This window comes from Myotis nattereri (genome assembly GCF_964212035.1).
Source record: "Myotis nattereri genome assembly, chromosome: 13".
Taxonomy (NCBI): Eukaryota; Metazoa; Chordata; class Mammalia; order Chiroptera; family Vespertilionidae; genus Myotis; species Myotis nattereri.
This window is the reverse complement of record NC_138088.1, coordinates 13,642,240-13,664,749: the sequence shown is the minus strand read 5'-3', so window position 1 is coordinate 13,664,749 and position 22,510 is coordinate 13,642,240. Positions and strand designations below refer to the sequence as shown.

At 49.1% G+C, this 22,510-nt stretch overlaps 1 protein-coding gene across 1 annotated transcript in view; it reads right to left on the bottom strand.

The window, feature by feature from the left end:
- Positions 1 to 251: 251 nt before the first annotated feature.
- The window catches only part of POLR3A (RNA polymerase III subunit A), a 51,216-nt gene continuing 28,957 nt past the window's right edge, over positions 252 to 22,510 (bottom strand). Inside the window, exons 17-31 of the mRNA XM_081105311.1 lie at positions 21,748 to 21,859; positions 20,642 to 20,760; positions 18,912 to 19,049; positions 16,987 to 17,157; positions 16,017 to 16,130; positions 12,533 to 12,619; positions 12,363 to 12,445; positions 11,672 to 11,842; positions 9,885 to 9,978; positions 8,502 to 8,594; positions 7,305 to 7,469; positions 6,667 to 6,831; positions 6,321 to 6,452; positions 5,145 to 5,277; positions 252 to 2,719 (exon numbers count right to left, since the gene is read on the bottom strand). Of these exons, the coding sequence (XP_080961437.1) occupies positions 2,571 to 2,719; positions 5,145 to 5,277; positions 6,321 to 6,452; positions 6,667 to 6,831; positions 7,305 to 7,469; positions 8,502 to 8,594; positions 9,885 to 9,978; positions 11,672 to 11,842; positions 12,363 to 12,445; positions 12,533 to 12,619; positions 16,017 to 16,130; positions 16,987 to 17,157; positions 18,912 to 19,049; positions 20,642 to 20,760; positions 21,748 to 21,859 (1,926 nt within the window). The 3' untranslated portion in view covers positions 252 to 2,570. The remainder of the gene's footprint in view (positions 2,720 to 5,144; positions 5,278 to 6,320; positions 6,453 to 6,666; positions 6,832 to 7,304; positions 7,470 to 8,501; positions 8,595 to 9,884; positions 9,979 to 11,671; positions 11,843 to 12,362; positions 12,446 to 12,532; positions 12,620 to 16,016; positions 16,131 to 16,986; positions 17,158 to 18,911; positions 19,050 to 20,641; positions 20,761 to 21,747; positions 21,860 to 22,510) is intronic.

The following is a 22,510-nucleotide window of genomic DNA, read 5'->3' as shown; positions in this document are numbered from 1 at the left end:
TGGCACCTGGTCCTGGCCAGGTGGCACTTCCAGTACTTAGGGGCACTACTGCCTCCCTGGCTTTGAATCAGCTCCGTCACAGGGTGGGGCTGGCACTTACTGCTGACCCAGCACCTGACAGTGGGCTTGCGGCAGGGACACTGGTTATTTTGAGTCGGAGCCTGTACATACCCCAATCATCTGCTTCACAACCCACAGCAGCGACGTCCAACATTCTCATTGTGGCACACATTAACTACTAAAATGCCGTGGCACACCAAAATATGTATTTTTTTTTGCCGATCAGACAGAAAAAAATGGTATAGTTTTGATTCATTCACACCAAATGGCTACTGTTGTGTTGACTGTTGTCATTAATTTGTCGCTCTAAGGCAGCGGTTCTCAACCTGTGGGTCGCGACCCCTTCGGGAGTTGAACGACCCTTTCACAGGGGTCGCCTAAGACCATCCTGCATATCAGATATTTACATTACAATTCATAACAGTAGCAACATTGTAGTTATGAAGTAGCAACGAAAATAATTTTATGGTTGGGTCACAACATGAGGAACTGTATTTAAAGGGCCAGAAGGTTGAGAACCACTGCAAAGAGGTCAGTGCTCCTGACTAAATGGCCAGGCATTGCCAGCTTTACAAATTCCTGCAGCACACCAGCTGAAATTCGCTGACCTACAGGATGAATCGCTACAGTTTTACGTTTATCAATTTTTCCTCTTTTGAGCTTTGGTAGAAAAATAGAATTCTGCCAAGAGAAAGCAAAAATTTAGGAAAAATCATTATACAGTGTCAGGTTCAATCAGACATGAATCAGTGTGAATGCACATGGATAAACCCTGAAATGGAAACACACCATAATTTAACTGACACACACTGAAACTCTGGGATGTTCCTCCGCTCAAAGTGCTGAACACAGCAGGGGTGGTAATGGAGTCAATAGCTATTTTAATCCTTTGTAAAAGATAAAAGAGAGCAAACTGCTAGACGGATGACTAGACAGGAATATGTATCTGTGAATGGCTGAGACAGAATATACATGTTTTTCTTATTTCTTCCAAACAGGCCCAGACTAAATCCTAACCTATGGAGCTCACTCTGGAGAACATACTGCTGTCTGGTCTTCAAGCTCTGTGCTCACTATAAAGTCTAGTGCCCAGGGCAGGGAGAGGATTCCGTCAGGGACAATTTCACCCCCACCTCCCCATGGCACACACAGCGGGGAGCACACAGCTCCCAGCCAACACCGCCTGTGCCCGTGGTCCCAGCAGGCGGCAGTACCTGAGAACCAGTGCCTGCAGGACCCCTCACTTCTCACTGGGTGGTGAGCTCCCTCGCAGAACCCTTCTGTTCTGAGACACACGCTGATCTACACCCAACCCCTCTGCAGCCATTGCAATCCCGTCCCATGGATGTGTCAGCCCCCAGAGCGCTCCCAGGTGGCCAGGGCTCCTGGCAATGCGTCTTTGTTACAGAAACACACGACTGCCGCCATCTCTCCTCCCCATTTCAAGCGTGTGCCACACAGAGCAGAGTGGGTGCTGCTGGTGTTCCCTCCCGCCATCCTATACTCCAGAGTCCATGAAACCCACCTGTGAGGTGCAGTCACCAGCAGAGGGCGGCCTGGCACCAGCTGACCCACCCCATGTGGGCCTTTCCCTTCCTGTCTGGGTGACCCTTTCACCCCTTACAGCTGGCACCTGCTGCCACTGCCCTGGGGCACGTCTCAGGCCACCAGTTCTGCACCTGTCCCCTGAGCGCACAGGCGATTACTTCAGGAGGGTGGGGAAGCCATCCAGGGAGTGCCGGCAGCTCCAAGAACACTGACAATCCCACCCCAGCAGGCCCCGAGCGCCGGCAAGGCTCCCGTGGGCCTCGAAGAATGGGCCCCCACCTCTGTCACAGGTAGAGTGACAAGGCAGTGCCACAACCTGAAGGAGCTGGAGGCAGACGAAGCAACGGGGTAACCAGGGCACGAGAAAGCGTTTCAGAGCAGCTCGGCCTCACGACAGGCTCAGCTCACTTTCCAGCCCCAGACAGTCTCATTGGCTCAACCAGGTTTTCCAGTGACGCTTCAGTGCTGGCTTCCTTGGTTTCTAAGCTGCTGGGTTTCAAAAGTAAAACCAAATAACAAAAAGTCTAACTTTTTCAAACGGAACAAATAAATAATAGTAACAATATTTACACAAGTACATCACACCGCGAGTCGGGCAGGACCGAGGGGCGGAAAACCTGGGACGGTGCCCTGGCCCTGGGGCTCAGGCCCGTTCCTGGGAGCCACTGGACAGACAGGTGAGGTGGGGATGAGTGAGGCCTCCTGGCTGGGGCTCCTCGTGTCAGAGAGGTAGAGTGGGCGGCAGGTGTGGAGAAACCTCAGCTGTCCTGGCCAAGCACTGTGGGTGGTCAGGGTCACTGGTGAGCTGCTCCTGGGGTGCAGGGGGCCTGCCCTGGCTGCTGGCATGGTGGGGACATCAGGGCCTCTGTTCCAAGGAGCACAAAGCCGAGGCAGATGTTGGTCGCGAGCCCCTTTCTAGACAAGACAGGAGCCAAGGGCAGAGTGGTCCCCTCTTCCCGGGACTATGTGACAAGGGGGATGTGGAATTCCTTTGTGTCAAAGATCAGGGGCCTCCTGGGAGGGCTCGGGTCCCTGTTGGCCTTGTGAAGCAGCTTGAAGAGCCCGGTTCCAATGTTCATGGGGATCCCCATGATGATGCATTCGGACACCCCTGAAACCAACCAGAAGGAGATTAGAGAGCTTCTGACACACAGTGGGTTGTCAGGACAGAAACACTGCTGACGTAGGAGCCAGAAACTGGGATTCAAGTCCCGGCTCCACGACATATCAATTGGTTGAACCTGGGCTGGTCACTCTACTCCTCATCTATGACAGGGGATGCTGCGAAGTGCAGGCTGGCACTGTGCTCCTCGCTGGTGGAGAGATTTACACTCGGGGGAAGGGCAGTGCCTGCCCACAGTCCGGCTCCCAGCTGGATTGCTCAGTGGTTCTCTCCCTTAGCAAGGCTGGTGAAGGATGCACAGGGAATCCCGAGTTCGCCATCCAGTGTTTGCTCAACTTAGGCCCAGAAGAAAAGCAAACAGGACGACATGGTCAGGTGATGATCCCTGGAAACAGCAACAGCAAGTTGTTCACTGTGCTCAGCGCCCAGGCCTGGGCCAGGCTCGAAGGTGGCCCCAGCCTTGGGAGAGCACAGCTCTAGCCGGGGACACTCAGAAGGCGGGGCTCCCTGGAGGGCCACAGAGTAGGGAGGAGGTGCAGATTCTTTCTCTGAGCTCCATTTCGGCTTCACAAGATCCAGTGTTGGGCTTTGCAGCCGGCTTCTGGCTCTAAAACAAGCAAGTGTGTGCCTACTACATTCTGGGCTCGGAGCTATCGGGAAACCAGAGAGGCAAACAACCAAACTAAAACCAACATGCGGTGAGGACAACATTCCGTTACGATGTGTAAAGGACCAGGAGGAGAGGGGAGATTTCACAGTGGGAGTGGGTGGCTGTGCCAGGCCCCAAAGGGGTCAGCAGTGGAGAGAGGGGCAGTGGATGGGGCCATAGGAAGGCAGCAGGGCTGCAGCACAGGCCCAGGGCCTACATCCTGGGGGCAAGGTTAGGGTGCTGGGTCTTAGGGGCCTTGTCAAGCACAATTGCTCTTTTTTTTTTTTTTTAATATATTTTATTGATTTTTTACAGAGAGGAAGGGAGAGAGATAGTTAGAAACATCGATGAGAGAGAGAAACATCGATCAGCTGCCTCCTGCACATCTCCCACCAGGGATGTGCCCCCAACCCAGGTACATGCCCTCGACCGGAATCGAACCTGGGACCTTTCAGTCCACAGGCTGATGCTCTATCCACTGAGCCAAACCGGTTTCGGCAAGCACAATTGCTCTTACCTTTACCTTGGCTTTGCCTTCTCTGCCCCAATCTCTGCTTCTTTTTCTTTCTTTTAACCCTTTACTATCTTAAAGAATTATGTAATTCCTCTTTCCCTTTATCTGCAACTGATGCCCTTCGAGAGGAAGAGTTCATCTTAGTCGTACACTGACTGGGGCTCCACTTGCCCATCACCTGACCCGTGTGGCAAATCCACTCAGGAGCAGGAGGCGTTGGGAATGGCCACTAGGAAGCAGAGCTGTGGAGGCGGCCAGGCCTGGAATCCCTGTGGCTTGGGGAGGCTCCTGAGTCTCCTGCGCCCCAGCCCCTCATGAGTTCCCACCCCGGGCCTGCAGGATCTCGGCATGAGAAAGGCTAGCGTAAAGCAGGTACTTTGTAAAGGACCAGGAAGAGCCATGTGGGCAGCCGGGACTTTGTGACAGTTCCCCTTCCTTCCTCTCCCAGGCTTCCGGCGGAGATGCCCTCTGTGAATGGGGGATAAGGCCAGTGCAGGGCAAGACTCCGCAGTCGGCAGGGATGGCAGGTTAGTTAGTTTTTTCTTACTTGCAAACAGTTTGATACCTACACCTTACAGAGGTACCGAGATGCGGGCATTTAAGGTGCCCAGCACAGGGGCTCCACAAACTTAAAAGGCAGGCTGAATGCCTCTGCCAGGGAGTCAGGACAACAGGGAGTCCGGGCACTGCCCCTCCTGCCAGCCTTGCATCACAGAGGGTGCAGGAGCGGCCTGGCGACGTCAGGGGCTGGAAAGGTTCCTGCACACGCAGGCTCAGTCTTTTCTTCTTGGACCAAAAACTGACTGTCCTGACAGAGCAGCCTCCTAACAGATGTGGGGGGTCGTGGGGTGCTCCAGTCAAGCTTGGGAGATAAAAGATCGACTGGTTCCAGCCCCATGACCTGTGACTTTACTCTTAAAAAACAGAAGCTCTGCCCAAGCTGGTTTGGCTCAGTGGAAAGAGTGTTGGCCTGCGGACTGAAGAGTCCCGGGTTCGATTCTGGTCAGGGGTACATGCTGGGGTTGCAGGCTCGGTCTGTGCAGGAGGCAGCTGATCAATGATTCTCTCTCATCATTGATGTTTCTATGTCTCTCTCCCTCTCCCTTCCTCTTTGAAATCAATAAAAATTAAACAAACAAACAAAAAAACCAGAAGTTCTGCCTGTTCAGTGTGTTCACTCCCAGAAAGCCCCAGACAGGGTCTAAGCTGCAAACATCTGAGGCCTCTGATGATGCTCTTGGAAAACCTACCACACACGGAGTCCTTCTGCCCGAAGTAGGCGGCATCGAAGAGGTGGTCAGCCGTCTTCTCGAAGGAGGCCAGCATCAGCACACTCTCCTTCATCTTGGCCAGGCCAAACCTAGTGATGCCCAGGACTTCACCCTGTCAAGGGAGACACCTGTCAGACTAGCACCCCTGCCACTACTGAAAGCTCAAACCAAACCGCACCCACGGCACCTCAACAAAACAAGCAAAAATCAGCCCAATACAGGAGTTGTTCAAGTCACATCCTCAGGTGTGCGCAGGATCCTAACAGCTACTGTCCCACCCGCCTGTGAGGCTGCCAGCCACTGGCAACACGGATCCTTACACTCAGCAGCAGGGCCCGTGGAACAAAGAAGTAAGAATCTAGAGAAAGGAGAGCACTTCCTGAAGATGTTCATTACGTCTCGAAGACTTAAAACTCAACTTAAAAACCACAAAGCAGGGATAGAGTTAAGTACATTTAGGTGTTTTCACTCCAAGAAATATTCTTGCCACCATTAAAAAGTATACTTAAAAACTATGTAACAACAAGGGAAATATAACGTTAAATTTAAAAGGCAGCATAAAAACGGCAGGCCCGCTGTTTACTGCAATTGCAGAAACATAATATGTGCCTCCAGAGTAGACGGCAAGGGGGAACTTTAGAGCACAGCCTATACTCCACGTGGGAGAGGCCATTCCTCCCACCGAGTGCCTGGACCGTCCGAGTGCAGCACAGGTCTGAATGGGAAGCGTCATAAAAACCTGCTGTCCTCTAGCACTGCTAGAGGAGACATTTCTTGGGAAGAGAAAAAATACATAACAACCATCCAACCTCAGTCCCCCACGATCATGTTAACTTAGTCTTTTCCTGGAAATGGCTACAGAAGTGTGATAAATGGGTTTAATAGGGAATAAACACCTCGGTTTGCCAGGACATCCCGGCCTTTGGCAATAGCTGGCTTTGCTTTAGGATATGATTTCTACTAAGAATAAAACCATTCTCCCCTCATACAGTGTTTGTGCTGGAGTTTTACCAGAACACCCAGCCTGCCCGCCAGGCCTTGGTTTTGGGGGGATGGTGATGTCTTATTTTCTCGCAGTGGCCACCACAGCAAGTACTCCGCGTCTTATAAGCAGGCCGGCCGGCTTCATTCTCCTGAGACTGGGCCCCCACGCACCTTGTAGGTCATGAGGTCGGAGAGCAGCATCACGTGCCTCCGGTCGATGCTCATGCCGTGGTTGACCATCGTGTACTGGATCTCATTGATGATCGTTGTCCGGGCAGCTTCAATGCCCAGAGTTTTCTCCACCTACGGAGAGCCAGGGTGAGCGGAAGCAGCCACTTCCAGGTGCCACATCCCCCCTCTATGCCCCCCTCTGCCCTGAAGGTTCACGACAAGCCCTGCGCCTTTTCCAGAATCAGCTCTTGAGTGGTAGACCCAGAGCAAACAGCTGTCCCAGGAGCGCCAGGAACCAGCTGAGGGAGACAGGGCGCGTGTGCGGGGACCCGGGTGTGAGCAGTACCTCGTAGGTGTTATTGGAGGTGGTGCGGGTGCCCTTCACACCGTGAGTGGCCATGACCGCCCGCAGGTTGTCGCCCTCCACCAGGAGCTTGTACTTCTCCTTCCCACTCTGCTCATCGATGTGGATGACGGCTCTGGACACCTCTGGGATGCCCTGCACCACCACCTGGACCCAGAGACAGACGTTTGAGGCCCTGCAGTGCCCATGGCCCCCACCACCCAGGCAGCCTCAGAAACCACAGCCACAGAGAGGATGTGGACGTCGGGCCCTGGTGTGTTCCCGGGAGCACCCCGTTCTCAGTGGGGAGTATCAGTGACGTCCACGCCTAAAAGTCCTGCCCACTGTTCTGAGGTCCAGGGAGAAGGCAGCAGTTCAGGAAACCGTGTCCTTTCCCATGGTCCGTTTTAGGAGGGAACAGAGGAGTCTAACAGACAGAGCTGGCATGACAGTACTGAGGAGAAAACACCGACTGATTCCTTAGGAGTGGCACAGGAGGAGGAATGGGTGCCCCCTCAGTCTCAGGAGTGACAGGACTTAGGGTGCTCTGGGGCCTAGATACGGATGCTGGAGGTAAATGCATCCCTTTACAAACCTCCCAGCACTTGGCTGGGGGGGCCTGGGGGCGACTGTCGCCTCACCTTGGGGAGGTCCTCCTTCAGGAACTGCAGCACATAGTACATGGAGCTCTTGCTGTTCTCACGGGGGGTGACACACACCACGGCCTCGCCGTGAACAGCCACGTCGCCCGGCTTCACTCGGAGCTTGGACATGCAGATGGAGTACCGCACCGTCTCCGCGTTCACCTGCGGGGGCCAGGGGCGGCCGCACGCCCAGGGCATTACTGACGGATCGGAGCCTTTGATTCCAGTATTTCTCAGCCCTTTGTCATCGTTGCCCCTCTAAGAAGTCTTTTCAGGCATTTTTTCCCCTAATCTCTCTCCCCACCATGAGATTCTAATACTAGAGATATACTGTATTTGTTTACGTACTGTATGTATACTTGTGCTTTATTTATAAAATAGTTTCTTTTTATAGTCCCTCCACACCCCCAGTGGAAATGCACGCTCAATTCATGGCAGCATGCCCGGGCTCCAGGGGCGTCTGGGAGTGCGAGGTTGGTGGCCAGGACAATTTAAAAGCATCAGTGCCACTTCCCCTGTACCGACCTCACAACTACTCGTATCTACACTCCCGGATGCGGCCCTGCTCTTGTGCTAAAAGGACAGAGGCAGGTGGCCAGAGCCAGCCTAGAGAAACCCTGACCTGGAGAACTGGCTGCTCAATCTGGGTCATCGTTCCCATGAACAAACACATGGACCTGGTACTCGAGAGAAGGGACACAAAATGTGTGAAGACTAGCATAGATTTTAACTACCTCGAGAGGGAGGAAGGTGCCAAGAAGTTACTCAGTCTGCACCCCGCCTCAGTCTGTCCCTGAGAAAGGCTGATAATCGTTCAACCATAAATGCCAATATGGTAAGCAAGGTTAACCGCCCACCCAAAAACATTCACTGAGCTAGCCAGGTGCCATGCTGGTGCTGGGGCCACAGATGTGCAAGACAGACAGCCAGTGCCCCTCTAGACACTGGGAAGACTGACAAGGAGACGGATTATTGCAATACTTGTCACCATGACGGTACGGTGGCCTGCACAAAATTTCAACTAATTTCCTGTGTCAGGTCAGGTTTAGAAAGAGACTGTGAAGGTGCAACAGATTCACACAGAAGCACCAAAGGCAAGTCTCTGCAGCGCGTCCTGTGCTGGGTCCCACTCACCAGCACCAGCCTGGGACTGACAGAGGGCGACTGCCTCTACACATTTAGTTAACGACTCACTTCCAGCCTCAGAAGTCTAATCCGTTCCAGGGAGAGCTTGACGAGGATAAAGCAGTCGTCGGGAAGGAACACTTCTTCGATATACTCTGAAATCTGTAGTGCCAGAAAGACCGGTATGTTAATCAGTCACCTTCCCTTTTTCTAAGAGCATTCACTGCTTGTTTCTTTATTAAAAAATATATGTTTTTATTACACAGAACCTACACAGAACCTAGAGACAGAAGAACTTCGCTGGAGAGAACATGGCAAAAGATCCTGGACAGAAACTGGCCACAGAACCTAGAGACAGAACCTAGCTAGAGAACCTGGCTGAAGAACCTAGAGACAGAACCTGGCTACAGAACCTGGCTAGAACATGGCAAGAGAACCTGACTAGAACCTGGTGACTGAACCTGGCTGGAGAACCTAGCGAGGGAACATGGCTACAGAACCTGGCTGGAGAAGCTGGAGAACCTGGAGAACCTGGCTGGAGAACCTAGCAAGAGAACATGGACACAGAACCTGGCTGGAGATCCTGAACAGAACTTCGCTGGAGATCCTGAACAGAACTTGGCTGGAGATCCTGGCTAGGCTGCTGATCAACTGAACGCTGTCTCTGTGTCATTCCTTCTTCGCCGACTCCGTCCACACCTTTGGGGACCCCTGGACCTGCTGGGGTTGGACCCCAGCATGTATACAATTCTGTATAGTATATAATACTTAAAAATAGTAATAAATAGCTATGGGACTGGTTTATGTATTCACTATAAAAAATATATATATGTTTTTATTGATTTTTTGAGAGAGAGAGGAAAGGAGAGGGAGATAGAAACATGGATGAGAAACATCATCCATTGGCTGCCTCCTGCACGCCCCCTTCTGGGGATTGAGCCCACAACCCAGGCATGTGTCCTGACTGGGAATAGAACCTCCATCTCTTGGTTCCTGGGTTGACACTCTACCACTGATGCACACCAGCTGGGGCTGTTTCTTGTATGTGTCCTGATCAGGGATTGAATTCGCCACCTTGGCGTTATTGGATGCTGCTCTAATCAATTGAGTTACTTGGTCAGGGCCTGCTTACTCTTTTTTTTTTTTTAAGTTAATTTTAGAGGGATAGGAAAGGGAGGAGAGAGAGAAACTTCGATTTTGTTGTTCCACTTATTTATGCATTCACTGGTTGCTTCTTGCATGTGTCCTGACCAGGGATGGAACCTGCAACCTTGGTGTATCTGGATGATGCTCTAACCAACTGAGTACCTGGCCAGGGCCTGCTCTCTCTTTTCTTTGAAGGACATAGAATAGTGTGGCCACACCAACTGGCATACCCACTGCACCTGGTTTTTATATTTCCTTGCAATACTATTGGTCTAGTTTTCTCATTATTAAGGGATTTCTCCTTACCTCTCCCAAGAGAGTTTTCTCAATTCTCCCTTTCACGAGGCGAGCGTAATCTGCATCCTCATCCTTGTCTAGCTGAGCCGTGATGATTGGAGTGCTGTGAAACGTAAAGCAAAAACAACGTCAGCACGAGAAGTATGCCTGCTTGAAGATGGCTGCTTTGTTAAATCCGCACACAGAGCAACTGCAATTTATTGAGCGTGTGCTGTGTCACGCTGCTTCCTCAGACATTCTCATTTATTTTTTTAAAATATATTTTTATTGATTTCAGAGAGGAAGGGAGAGGGAGAGAAACATCAATGATGAAAGAAAATCACTGACTGGCTGCCTCTTGCACACCCCCTACTGGGGACTGAGCCGACAACCTGGGCATGTGACCTTGACCAGAATCGAACCCGGGACCCTTCAGTGCACAGGCCGACACTCTATCCACTGAGCCAAACCAGTTAGGGCCAGACATTCTCATTTACATTTACTATTTTGGGCGCCCAAGAGGCAAACCACTCTACCAGTGAATGAAATGCTTTTCAGGAAATTCTTTCTGACCAAGTGCACCTACCTCTTCCTCTTTGGTCCTATTAAGTAGTTACTAGTAATTTAGTTCTGTTCCCCAAGTAAATTGGCTCTTTGTGTATTACAGCTTCCGCCATCCTTTCCCCTGCCCCATAACCTGCTCTCCAGGACACCTCCAGCTCCTCCAACACCCGCTGTCCTGGCAGTGTCCCCTGAACACACACTCCTGGACGAGACTGACCCACCCAGAGAAGGCAGGCGCTCAGAGCCCCTGCCACCGTGGACGTCTATAGTTGCCATTCTACAGCCAAGTGCAGCTTTCCTTCATTTAATGCTGTTTTTATTCAGATCACAGAGGAATCATCATTCTGTCATCAAATGTAACATATTTCTATATTTCTAGTCTCAGATCATCTACAAATCCTATCATGAAATCACGTGGGAGTCACAGCCCAAATGGTAGACACATCAGTCAGGTCTGGTTAGGCTGGGGATATAACATCAAAAATCTGAAACCTGCCCGGCTGCGTGGCTCAGTGGTTGAGCGGCAACCAATGCACCAGGAGACTGCCAGTTCGATTCCTGATCAGGGCACATGCCCAGGTTGTGGGCTCAATCCCCAGCAGTGTGCCAGGACGCAGCCAATCAACGATTTTCTCTCATCATTGATGTTTCTATCTTTCTCTTCCTCTCTCTCTAAAATCAGTAAAAACATATTTAAAAAGAAAAGTGAAACCTAGCTCTGATTGGGCTGCAGAATGGTTAGCGCACTGACTTGCGCACCGAAGGATCTCTGATTTGATTCCTGAGCATGATTCAAGAGGATGTACCTGGGTTGCAAGTTCAATCCCTGGCCTTAGCCAGAGCATGTACAGGAGGCAACCAATCGATGTGTCTCATATCAATGTTTCTCTCTCTCCCCATCCCTTTCCCCCTTTCTAAAAAAAGGGGGGGGGAAAGATCCTCGGGTGAGGATTAACAAAAGCAAAAAAGTATGAAATCTACACGGACACATTGCTGTCATTTTTCCAGCAGTTTTTTAGGTTTCTCTCTTTCATGTGACCAATGGCCATAAAGAACCACTTTTCGATTTTGACTGTATCTAGTTTCAACTAATTTTTTCCCAACGGGTTTTTGAAAAACTAAAGTATGATTAACACAGGCATGCCACTGAATTTGAGATACTGCCCATTTAGATAGCACATATGACAAGAGATCACTGCTTCTGAAAAAAAGAGGCAGGCAGTATGGGAACAGAAGAGAAACGGAGGAGGCACCTGATGGCTTTGGAAGCGTTGATGATCTCTTTGATGCGGGGCACACCCAGGGTGATGTTCATGGAGGCCACGCCTGCGAAGTGGAACGTCTTCAGGGTCATCTGGGTGCCCGGCTCGCCGATGCTCTGGGCACAGAGTGCGCCTACCGCAGAACCGGGCTCCATCTGTGCCCTAGAAGGGAGATGTGGATGGAAAGTCCAGTAAAACTGCCAGGGAGAAGCTTCTGTTTACTTCTTTTCAGCAGAAAAAATGCCTTCAGGGTCAGGAAGGAATTGGCAACGAGCTTAGCTGTGCTGGTGGCAGAGGAAGAACCTGGCATAGATCAGTAATAGGTGCGTACAGGAGACACGATGCCCAGAAGGGCCAGATATTGAAACTGTGTGGCTACTTGTGGTCAACGTCAACAGGCAATGACTGGGCCCCAATGTCTATTGCCTGAAGAAGATATGACAGCCTGCTAACAAATGGAACTGAAGGTAGAGACAGGAGGTGGCACCTGCCAAATACATATTGGTAGTTTCTCTGTGGGGAAAAAACACTTGGAAATTTCCTTGCAATTCCACATCTTGGAGCATCTGTCTACACAGACTATCATTAAGTGGTGCTGGTGCAGAATCTGTTTCTGTGGGCCAAAAGGAAGGATCTGAGACCCTGTGACTACCCAGTAGTCTAAGACAGTGAGCATCCCTACCTCATGTACTTGTCCCTACAGGTCTCCAGAAACTTTTCTATTTGGGTGGGGGTGATCCGGTCCAACTGGTACAGCACCCGGGGCTGGAAGAACAAAACCAAGTGTAGAGTTAGGGCTGGTACCTGAAAATACCCAAGTGTCCGCCCTTCCACCTGGGAAAGGCCACTTACCTCTGTTGTGCCATTATCATTGATGCCGTATTTATCTCTGGTTTTCTTGATCTTCTCAGAAACCCCCTTAATGAAGTTCTTTATTTCCTGAATGATTACACAGCAAATATCAGTAATTCAGATGATATGATGTGTTTTATAAACTTCAGTACTATGCAAGCCCATCATATCACTAAAATAGTTAACAGCTAAATGTATACTTTAAGGGGTACAACACAGATAAAGTTCCTACTACAAAATGTTTCCCCAAGGGATACACCCAATCATCCACATCCTGGACACAGGGCTCACTGGTTCAGATGTTTCTAGGGCCTTTTTTCTCCAATGATGCTTCAGCAAAGGCCACACCGGCCACTTTCCTGGCCCTGCCATGTCGCCCTTACACTAGGAAAGCCTTCTCACCTTCCGCTCTCCCTTTGCTCTCCTGGCATACACACTGCCTCCATTTATACAGCTCAGAGCAGGCAGAAGTGCACTGTTAGACTTAGTCTCTAGACTGATTGATTTTAGATTTTCTCCTGAAGTCCTTATGATCCATTTAAAAACTAACAAGCTAGAGCACAGCTTTGCAGACATTATGTACATTTCAAAGGAAGCACCCCCACACTCCACTTCACCTCCTCTTACTCTCACCTTGGCCTCACCCCCTCAGTCTCCCGCTCCAATCAGACATTTGGAAACCGGTCTCAGCTAGAATTGAAACTTCAGTATATTTGCTATTCCTGCTGTATTTGAGAACAGTACTCTCAAAGGATAAAAAACAAAAAAGGATGTTGACAAAATGGAGCAAGGAAGGTGAGAAGTACATCATGAGGAGGGCAGCACTGGAGACTACAGACCTGCAGCAGTTTTCTAGCAACCCTCAAAGGGGAAAAAGCCCATCTGTTTTACAGCTGACAGTGTGTCTGTGAAATAAACCCAGCTTCACGGTCACTCCAGAACCAGGACCAGCCGGCACCTCCTCGCGTGTGCTTGCGGAGGGGTGTGCTGCACTGTAACAAACTGGCCCCTTCAGAGTGCTGCTCCCAGGGGGGTCACACTTGATGGGACTGACGCAGAGCACTTCTCAAATGAGCCGACAGCACCCACCACGCAGTAGCCCTCACCCCTGGTGTGACTCTGCCTAACGGAGTATTCAAAGGCAGCACGCCCGGTGCCGCTGCACTTTTCCTCTGTGTTATCCGTGGAAGGAGCCTCTTCCACATTGCTGGTTCCTCCCCACCTTCTTGTCTAGCCGCTGCCATATCCTTTAGGCGCCATGGTCGGCAAACTGCGGCTCGCGAGCCACGTGCGGCTCTTTGGCCCCTTGAGTGTGGCTCTTCCTAAGCCGTAGGAGTACCCTAATTAAGTTAATAACAATGTACCTACCTATATAGTTTAAGTTTAAAAAATTTGGCTCTCAAAAGAAATTCCAATCGTTGTACTGTTGATATTTGGCTCTGTTGACTAATGAGTTTGCCGACCACTGCTTTAGGGCAAGCTCCTGAGAGCCCTCTTGGCTCAGATGCTGCCATTTGTCGCCAGGTGTTAAAAGTGCCCCACCTGCCGGTGCAGGGAAACTGGAAAGAGAGCCTGTCCCTGGGAAGACCGGGCACTGTCATCTGGAGGAACTCTGCACACACAGTAGAGGACCCACCTAAAACCACTCCCAGCTCAGGCACTGGAAACGGACCTTTAGCGGCCGGCCACCCACAGGGACCCGCTTCCAGCGGCTTTGCTGAAATGACTTTTCTTACACAAAAGTTAGACATTCTGGAGGTTAAAAAAAAAATCATTTTGCAGAAATGAAAACTGAAATAAGCTACTAAGAATTCAGCTGAATCAACCCATGCATACTACAGGGAACTCACAACACGGCAAATGACAGGCGATTAATCACACGATTAACCAGCAGTTAAGTTCTCACACTCACGCCACAGTAGTCTGTGAGCAGGGGCACCAGCCTCTGGCAGGGCCAGGGCTCAATGCCACTCAGGAGCCGCCTCCGCTGCCTCAGCTCTGGCAAGGCGAGTGCCAGGACACATCTCAGAGGCGCAGACAAATCTGTCTGGCCAGTGGATTTTGAACCCTCTTGGCAAAATTGAGTTCACCAGATTGTGAGCCACTGAAGGGCAAAGACATGTTTAGTGATGTTTGTGTTCCCAAGACCTGCAGTGTGTGACACAGTGCTGCTCACTGGCTAAATAAACACCGAGGTCAGAGGTCACCCATTAACCCTTGTCAAAGACAAGCAAGGGGCCGTCCAAAGTGACGCACAGGGAGGCCTGCTTGCCAGCCCCGGATGAAGGGCTGTCATCTCCAGTGCTGGCAAGCGGCCGAGTGCTGCTCGGCTTCACCCCTTTATGCTCAGCAGTCGCAGCATGCCAAGTGCGTTACCTCGTTATACTTCTCATAGCCTGTCTCAGTTAAGGTCTTCAGGGATAAACAGAGAAATATATAAGTAAATATAATGATGTAGAAAAACAAAATCACAACTCTAACTTGTTAATTAAAAAAAATCTACAGAAAAAAAATTAAAACAAAGGCACCAGGCCTAGCCATACTCTTGTTTTAAACATATTAAATTCTGTAAGGTTCTTTTTCACCGTTCACTTCTCAACACATGAAAGGAAGAAGTGAAGCTTCCTTAACTGAAAGCATCCTTGCACTTTCACTCTGTGGCTTTTCAAAATGTTTTAAATATATTTTTACTGATTTCAGAGAGAGGAAGGGAGAAGGAGAGAGATAGAAACATCAATGACGAGAATCATTGATTGGCTGCCTCCTGCACGCCCCCTACTGGGGATTGAGTGCGCAACCTAGGCATGTGCCCTGACCTGGAAATGAACCATGACCTCCTGGTTCATAGTGTGACGCTCAACTACTGAGCCACACCAGCTGGGCATGGCTTTTATTTTTGATATACTGCTGATTTTTTGCTGCATTTGAATAACCAATCAGTACAAACAGGAAACGATCGGTTCCTGCATTCCTTTGCTTTGGGTCATCACCACATAAAGAGAAAGGAGCTGCTTAAATGGGTGAGTGACATTAAAAAAACAAAAACAAACAAAAAAACCTTTAAGAGTGTGCCCAGGTACCAGCTCTCCTGAAGAAAAAGGAGGGCAGACTCCATGGATCCCTGATCCATACCGTAGTAGGAGAAAGAGCGACTTAAGAGGATACTGAGACAGCCCCACTACCAACACAAATGACTGGGATTCAGAATGAACAAGGAAGAGCTGGTCCACAGGAGGGGATTGCAGGGTGTTGACGGGTACGGTTACACACAATCAGTTCTCTAGCTAAAGCATTTTCCTTCAAATAGGAAAAAAAGCCACAAACTAAGAAAGACATGAGACAAATTCTTCACATTGGCTGCAGATGTTTTGCCTCAGCCATTCTTTAACTTTTTAAACAAAGAAACACTCTTACACAACTCCCCCCCGCCCCCCCCCAACTCATGACATTCCCCAGTGGCCACCACTGTCTGGTGGTGTCTTACCTGCAGGAAGCTGTCCTGGCAGCAGAGGAACTCGTGCTTCTTCATGATCGACTCGGTGCTCAGGACCAGTTCGTTTTTACTGAGTGCAGGCTCGCTCTGACACGGGAAGACTGCCTCAAGTGTTAAAGGACACAGTATGAGGTGGCGGGCGCAATGGAGAAGGGGGCAATATTAAATGAAAGAAGCTACAAGAGACAGGATGCTTAGAGGGATCTTCGAGCAACCTGTGATGTTTTTCTCCTTCAAAACAAGTTTTAGATCCTACTTTTAATATGAAGGTGGAAACGGTAAACTGATACTCCACCTACACAAAGACTTCTGGGTACTGTCACATTGCTCCCAAACTTCGACCCAACCCCGATTTACATTAATAATACAAATTGTTGTTTTAAAAAAATCCCAAATATGTTAAGAGTGAAAATATTCCTCCACCCTCAAGCTCAAAGCATTTCCCCAAAGACTTAAGGGCTACATGTCATCCTAACGCACAGGCAGACCACTATGCATCTCAACTCTCCTCCACTGATGGTCTGCCCCTACCACAAACAGTGCTGGAAAACACCCTCGGCACTCTTAGATCATTTCTGCAGGGCTGGTTCCTCTATGAGGAACTATGGGAGCAGAAGGCACCCACATTTTCATTCAGATCAGTACTGTCAAACCACCTTCCAAAAAGGCTGTTCTAAATTATGTGAAATGTAATTGCTTTTCACACCCATGACTTATAACACTGGCCTGTTACATAGAAACCAAAGCCCTCTTCTGTTGGCATTTGATGACTAACACTAGACTTTGAAATTGAGAAAATATTTTCCTTTAATATTGGAAAACTTATTCAGAGTAACACAAAAGGAAACTACTAAGCCAGTAGTTGGGTAGATATGACTGAGCATTAAACTGTGTGTGATTTTCCAAAGGGCACCTCCATTCTAAAGAACACTCCAACCCCAGATATAATACTAAATCTTACTTTGATGTTGTCCAGAACCCTTTTAAACTCCAAGGGCTCATCTTTTCCCTCCATAGCTGCGGGATCTAAGCCATCTCCCCCGTAAATGAACTGTATAATATCTCCCGTAGAGCTTCGGACTGTCAAATCATACTGTGAACAAAGATCTTCAAGGGACTTCACAAGCCTTCTCTAAAGGGAACAAAACAGAAAACAAAGACCAGTCACATGTGCAGAGGATAAGATTTCCAACTATAAGTTTCAAGGTTACTAGCCCTTTAATCACATAAAAACATTTTATAAGAAATCCCTTAAAAAGATTCCCCTAACCCCAAAATGAGGCCAAGAGTGCCTCTCTAACCTGTCCAGAGGGATTTAGAATATGCCCAACCTCCAGCACTTTAGTGTGTTTTAGAATACCTGCAATTTAAACCCCATCTACCCTGAAGGACTATGCAAACACTGTTTTCCTAACCTGCTGTGCCTCCTCTCTCTTTCTCCCTAAGGTATAAATTAATGCAACAGCTCTGCATTTCTAAACACAACTTAATCTCGGACCCCCATGGACTTCAATATGAATTACAGAGGATCGGGTAGAGACCCTCTTCTGGGACGGGGGAGGAGAACAGGGCCAGCATTGTGTCTGACCCAGCAGGCAGCAGCCATTTCTCAAATCTGCCTGAGGAACACCTTCCCCCAGCAGAACCCACTGCAGCAGCAATGTGATGGTGGCTCGTGCATTAGGGAGACAGAACTCTTCCTCCAGGCAACTTCAAAACAAAAATCCCTCATGCCAGAACCAATTTGTTCTAGGTTAACACACTGCTCTGGGAAATCCATATTCTACTCCAAAAGGTAAAGAGAGAAAATAAAATCAAAAGACATCTGGCAAGAGTGGTAAAAGCATTTCAGTCCTTGGGCTTTTGACAAAAGCAGCACACTCCAAAACTGAAGGGCAATTTCCCATCAAAAGATGATTAAAAGGGAAGTATCAGTAATGACACACCACACGAGGCACAGACGAGGGTACAGAAGTAGGTATCTACGGGCTGGAATTGATTTCACCCTCAGCGGCCCTGTTTGTCTGGCCCACTCGTTCACATCTCTGGATTAGCAGCCCTGGTTGCCAGTCTGCAAAGGGCCATGCTTCTCAGACTGGTATCCAGTGGGGAGACAGAGGACACAAAGCTACAGGAGTTCATGGTCCAGCAACTTGGTGTTATAATAGGTAAAAGCATTAAAATTAAACATACAAACATATATTATGGAGTACAGAGAAGAAATGAAAATTAGACCGGAAAAAAATAAACAAAACAAAACCCTTGCTAAGGATTTTTCTTTCTTTCTTCAGTCTATGGAAGAACAAGGCAGGAATGTGTTTCCACTCCTCTGCAGCAGGGGTAGAGGGAAGTCTGAGAAGCACAGGCACAGGAAACCTTCTAGTTTAAATTAACCCCCTGGACCTGTTATCCTACTGTACACACAGTGGAGAGCCTTCCCTCCCAGCTCCCCTGCGGGCACCAAAATGCCAAAATAGATTCCTGGAGCCCATTAGAATGATACTAATAATGTTACTTAAATAGCTGCAAAGTGAAGCAGAGTCCTCTCAGCAGACAGGAGGGATGCCCTGCCACGCCCATTTGTGTGCATTAGGAAACAGGCTCAGTGAGGTTCCATCGTTATGTCCCAGGATGCACATTCTCCTCCCAGAGAGCCTTGGAAAGTGTGGCTCTGGCCTGGTCTTGATCACTCGAGGTGCACAGGATTTGGAACATTAACATTAGCCTTTTTATTGTTTAATTTCTTCTACATTTCTTAATTTTCCCTTTTTATTACCAAGACTGGGTATACTTTAGCTTGTGTACAAAATATGTAAACACTCAGCAGTCAAAGTCCACAGAGCTCTGTCCTACTCTGTTGTTAATGGCCTACATTTCTTCAATTACCTGCATGTATCCCGTTTCAGCTGTCTTTACGGCCGTGTCGACTAGACCTTCCCGGCCAGCCATTGTGTGGAAGAAAAACTCAGTTGGTGTCAAACCAGAATAAAAGCTATTAGCCACAAAGCCTTTGGCAGCTGGGAGCTAAAGAGAAGTAGAAAAAAGAAAAGAAAAATCAAACAAAAAGAAGTTCAGGGTCCATTCCAAACCTCATTCACATCAGAAAATGCTACACCTTCCAGCTAGAAATCCCTGGCCACTGCACTCTCCTGAAGTGGCGGGCTTTGCATACCCTTCCCTAAACGAGAAATAATTTGGCACAACCCATCCTTCCCAGAGACAAGGAGGGTGAGGTCCAGCCAGGGCCGGTGCTGGTGCCAGTGGCAGGCAAGTGGCTCAGGAGAGGAAACCAAAGCCGGGGCTGCCATCCATGGAGCAGGCGGGCAGCCAAGGACCTCGGAGGGCACTCTCGCTGCAGCAGCCGGCCCGTTCCCTGGGAAATGATGAGTCCCTTAAAGACACCTTCCTGGGCCAGGAACACAACCATGGGCTGCTGATGTTTATGGGGCTCACTTGGGGTGCTGAAAATGTCCTAAAATTAGATGATGGGGATGATCACACAATTATGTGAACATACTTACTAAGTCACTGAGCTGTACACTTTGAATGGGTGACTATGACATACCAATGTATTTCAGTGACACTGTTAAAATACACACGTGTAAAACACCATGTGAAATGGCCAAATAGCCTTTGGTCTGGATAGGTCTATGTTCCTTAGAGGACAACTGAGATGAACAGACCAACCTCCCACTTCTTTATGGTGTTTAAGGGGCAGCTGGTGGACTCAGAGACATTTCTAGGCAAGCAGACTTCCCGAAGTCTAATCTAGCACTGGCCTAGGGACCGAGAAGTCTGGATGCCCTGGCCTCTCCTCCCAATTAGTCAGCTGCCCTACAACTCTGAGCCTGACACACACAGGCAGGTGCCATTCCAGCGATCACTTATCTGCCTGACCTCTGGTGAATTCTGACCTGGGGCAGAGGACCTGCATTGTTCCTGGGGCTACCTGGTGCAGAGACTCCAGACATCTCAGGACAGCAGTGCTGTCTGCCTGGGAGGGCTGAACAGAAATACTCCAGTTCCAAGCGGCAGGAGCTGTTGGGCTCCACACCCAGGATTTACTGAGGGACCAAGTCTACTTTAAGTTTTGGAACTACAGGTTTAACAGCTGCTGCCCCTGAATCCCAGAACCTCAGCACAGGTTTGCCTCTCTCTGCTTACATTAGCGCCCAAACCACAGGCTAATAGAATTCAGAAGACATTTAGGAGCTGAGTTTGAGAATTCCAGAGGGAGAACCTGAAATTTCTTGGTCGGTTTTAGTGTGGTTTATACTATTTAAAAATCCTTATACTTTTATGTAAATCTCCCCCAAATAAGCAAACAGATTGAACATATATATATATTCATTTTGATTACTTAAGCTGGATGGGAACCTGAAAGCCTCCTCCTCGGAGAGAAACTTCAAAGGGGGCATTGTCCACGTGTTACAGCTCTGAGTTAACAAGGCTCCTTCGACGCGAGCTGGTTGGGTTGAAGAGGCAATAAGGACCCTGAGCAGGGCCCGCCCTTGTGCGCCACTTGTACGTTGGTTGGCAGCTGCAGAGCTTCAGTTACTCTCTTCTGCACTCCAGACGGGCGCCCTTAAAGTTCTGCCTGACCCTCCGCGGCTTACCTTTGAGTGTTTTTCAAAGTGAGGCAAGGACCTGTTTTCAAAGCCATCAGGCACCCGGGAGCCACTGATGGCTTGCTGTCCCACACAGGCAATCATCTGTGATATGTTAATGAAGGAACCTGGGGAAGCAGGTCAGGATGTAACGTCATTATGACACAAACTAACTGAAGTGCGAGCAGATCCGTGGAATAAAACAGGAAGCAGTGCAGCCCAGCCCCTTCCCCACAGTAAGGTCACAGCCTAGGGGGGAGCTCAGGAACAGGGCACAGCCTAGGGGGGAGCTCAGGAACAGGGGAGGCCGGGCGAGGGCTAGAGGTGCTCGGGAGCAGCAGGCACGTCTGGGCTGGAGGCAAGACTTCAGGTGCCTCTTCAAGAGCAGCCAGGTTAGACTCTGGAGGACATGACGACTCAGACTTAAAACGGGTGGGGGAGGAATCCCAAAGTGGGGGCGGGGGGGTGGGAAGCAAAGACACAGGAATGGGAAAGGGTGGGGCAAGTGCAAGGAGCAAAAAGTAGAATATTGGGGTGAAAGGCAGCAAAGTTAAAGACTTTGAACTTTATCTGTAAAACATTTTCAGAAATAGAGGAAGCATGGAGGTTTTGAATTTGCGCACAGCATCATGAAATCTAATGTTTTAAGGTCCTGGGTAGGTGTGAAATTAAAAGCATTTTGCTTCATCACTAAATACTATATATATTATTTTTTAAAAGTTGTTTTAAAGTTGCTCAAAACATCCTCAAACTCAGAAACCCACACACATTACCCAGAAGTTCCTCTAGAATATTAAACTCCCCAAAATGCAAATAGTTATTTCTCTATATACAGCTGATCCCTGAATAATGTGAGGGTGAGGGGCATCAGCTGCTTGCAGTCAAAATCCACATGTACCTGAAGTCAGCCCTCACATACGTGGATTCCCAACTGTGGATCGAAAATACAGTTGATTTTTTTTGTTTTTAAAAACAACATATGAGTGAACCTGATTTAAAAAGATATGCCTTTATAAACAAAAGGTCTGTTTGAAGTTATGATTCCTACATTTTCCAGAACAGAACCAGCCAGTCCATATGGACAACACAATGATGGCGGCGGCCAGAGCACTCACCTTTGGAGCCGCATAGAGCCATGGTGAGGGGACTGTTGCTCTTGTCCAGCTCCCGGAGGCAGGCGCTGCCCGCATGGTCTCGGATCACCGACAGCTCCTTCAGGATCAGAGCCTGGTGGGAGAAAGGGAGGTGTGGGAGTGACCCTCACTGGCTCTGCTGATCACAAATGTACAATTTAAGGAAATTTGAAAAAATTTAAGATGTCAGATTTCCAAAAGATAGAGGTTTCAGAGCCTTGGAAGACCAGTATGCCCTATATGTACAGACCAACAGCTTCCAGAAGGTTCCAAATCAGTGTGTTAGGTAAGGATGATTAGTAACAAAACCCCGAGCAACCCTTTCATTGGCAGTAAGGAGAATGCACGTGGCTGTGTGCACAGAACCACACGACACATATCAGCAAGTCTATCACTGTGCACACACATGCCTGAGGAAATGTGCACAGTGGAAGACAATGCCTGTACTATTTATAAAATGTGTCTAGTTTTTCTTGCCAAGAACACATTTGAACTCCCACAGTGAACCGTGAGATGAGGTGACTCCCCAGGAATGCTCTAGTCCTCCAGCTCATCCACACTGTCCTTCCTCAACTCCCAACTCAGGAGGCTGAGTCACTTAGGGTCACGGTTCCAGTAAAAGTGAGTGCTGCTGCGGCCTCAAGTAATCCTCTAGATGAGAAACTCCCATTTTCCCCCCCTGCCCCCTCTTTAAGACTTATGTGAGCTTAAGACTGAGCTAGTAATAGTAAGGTGACTACCTCAC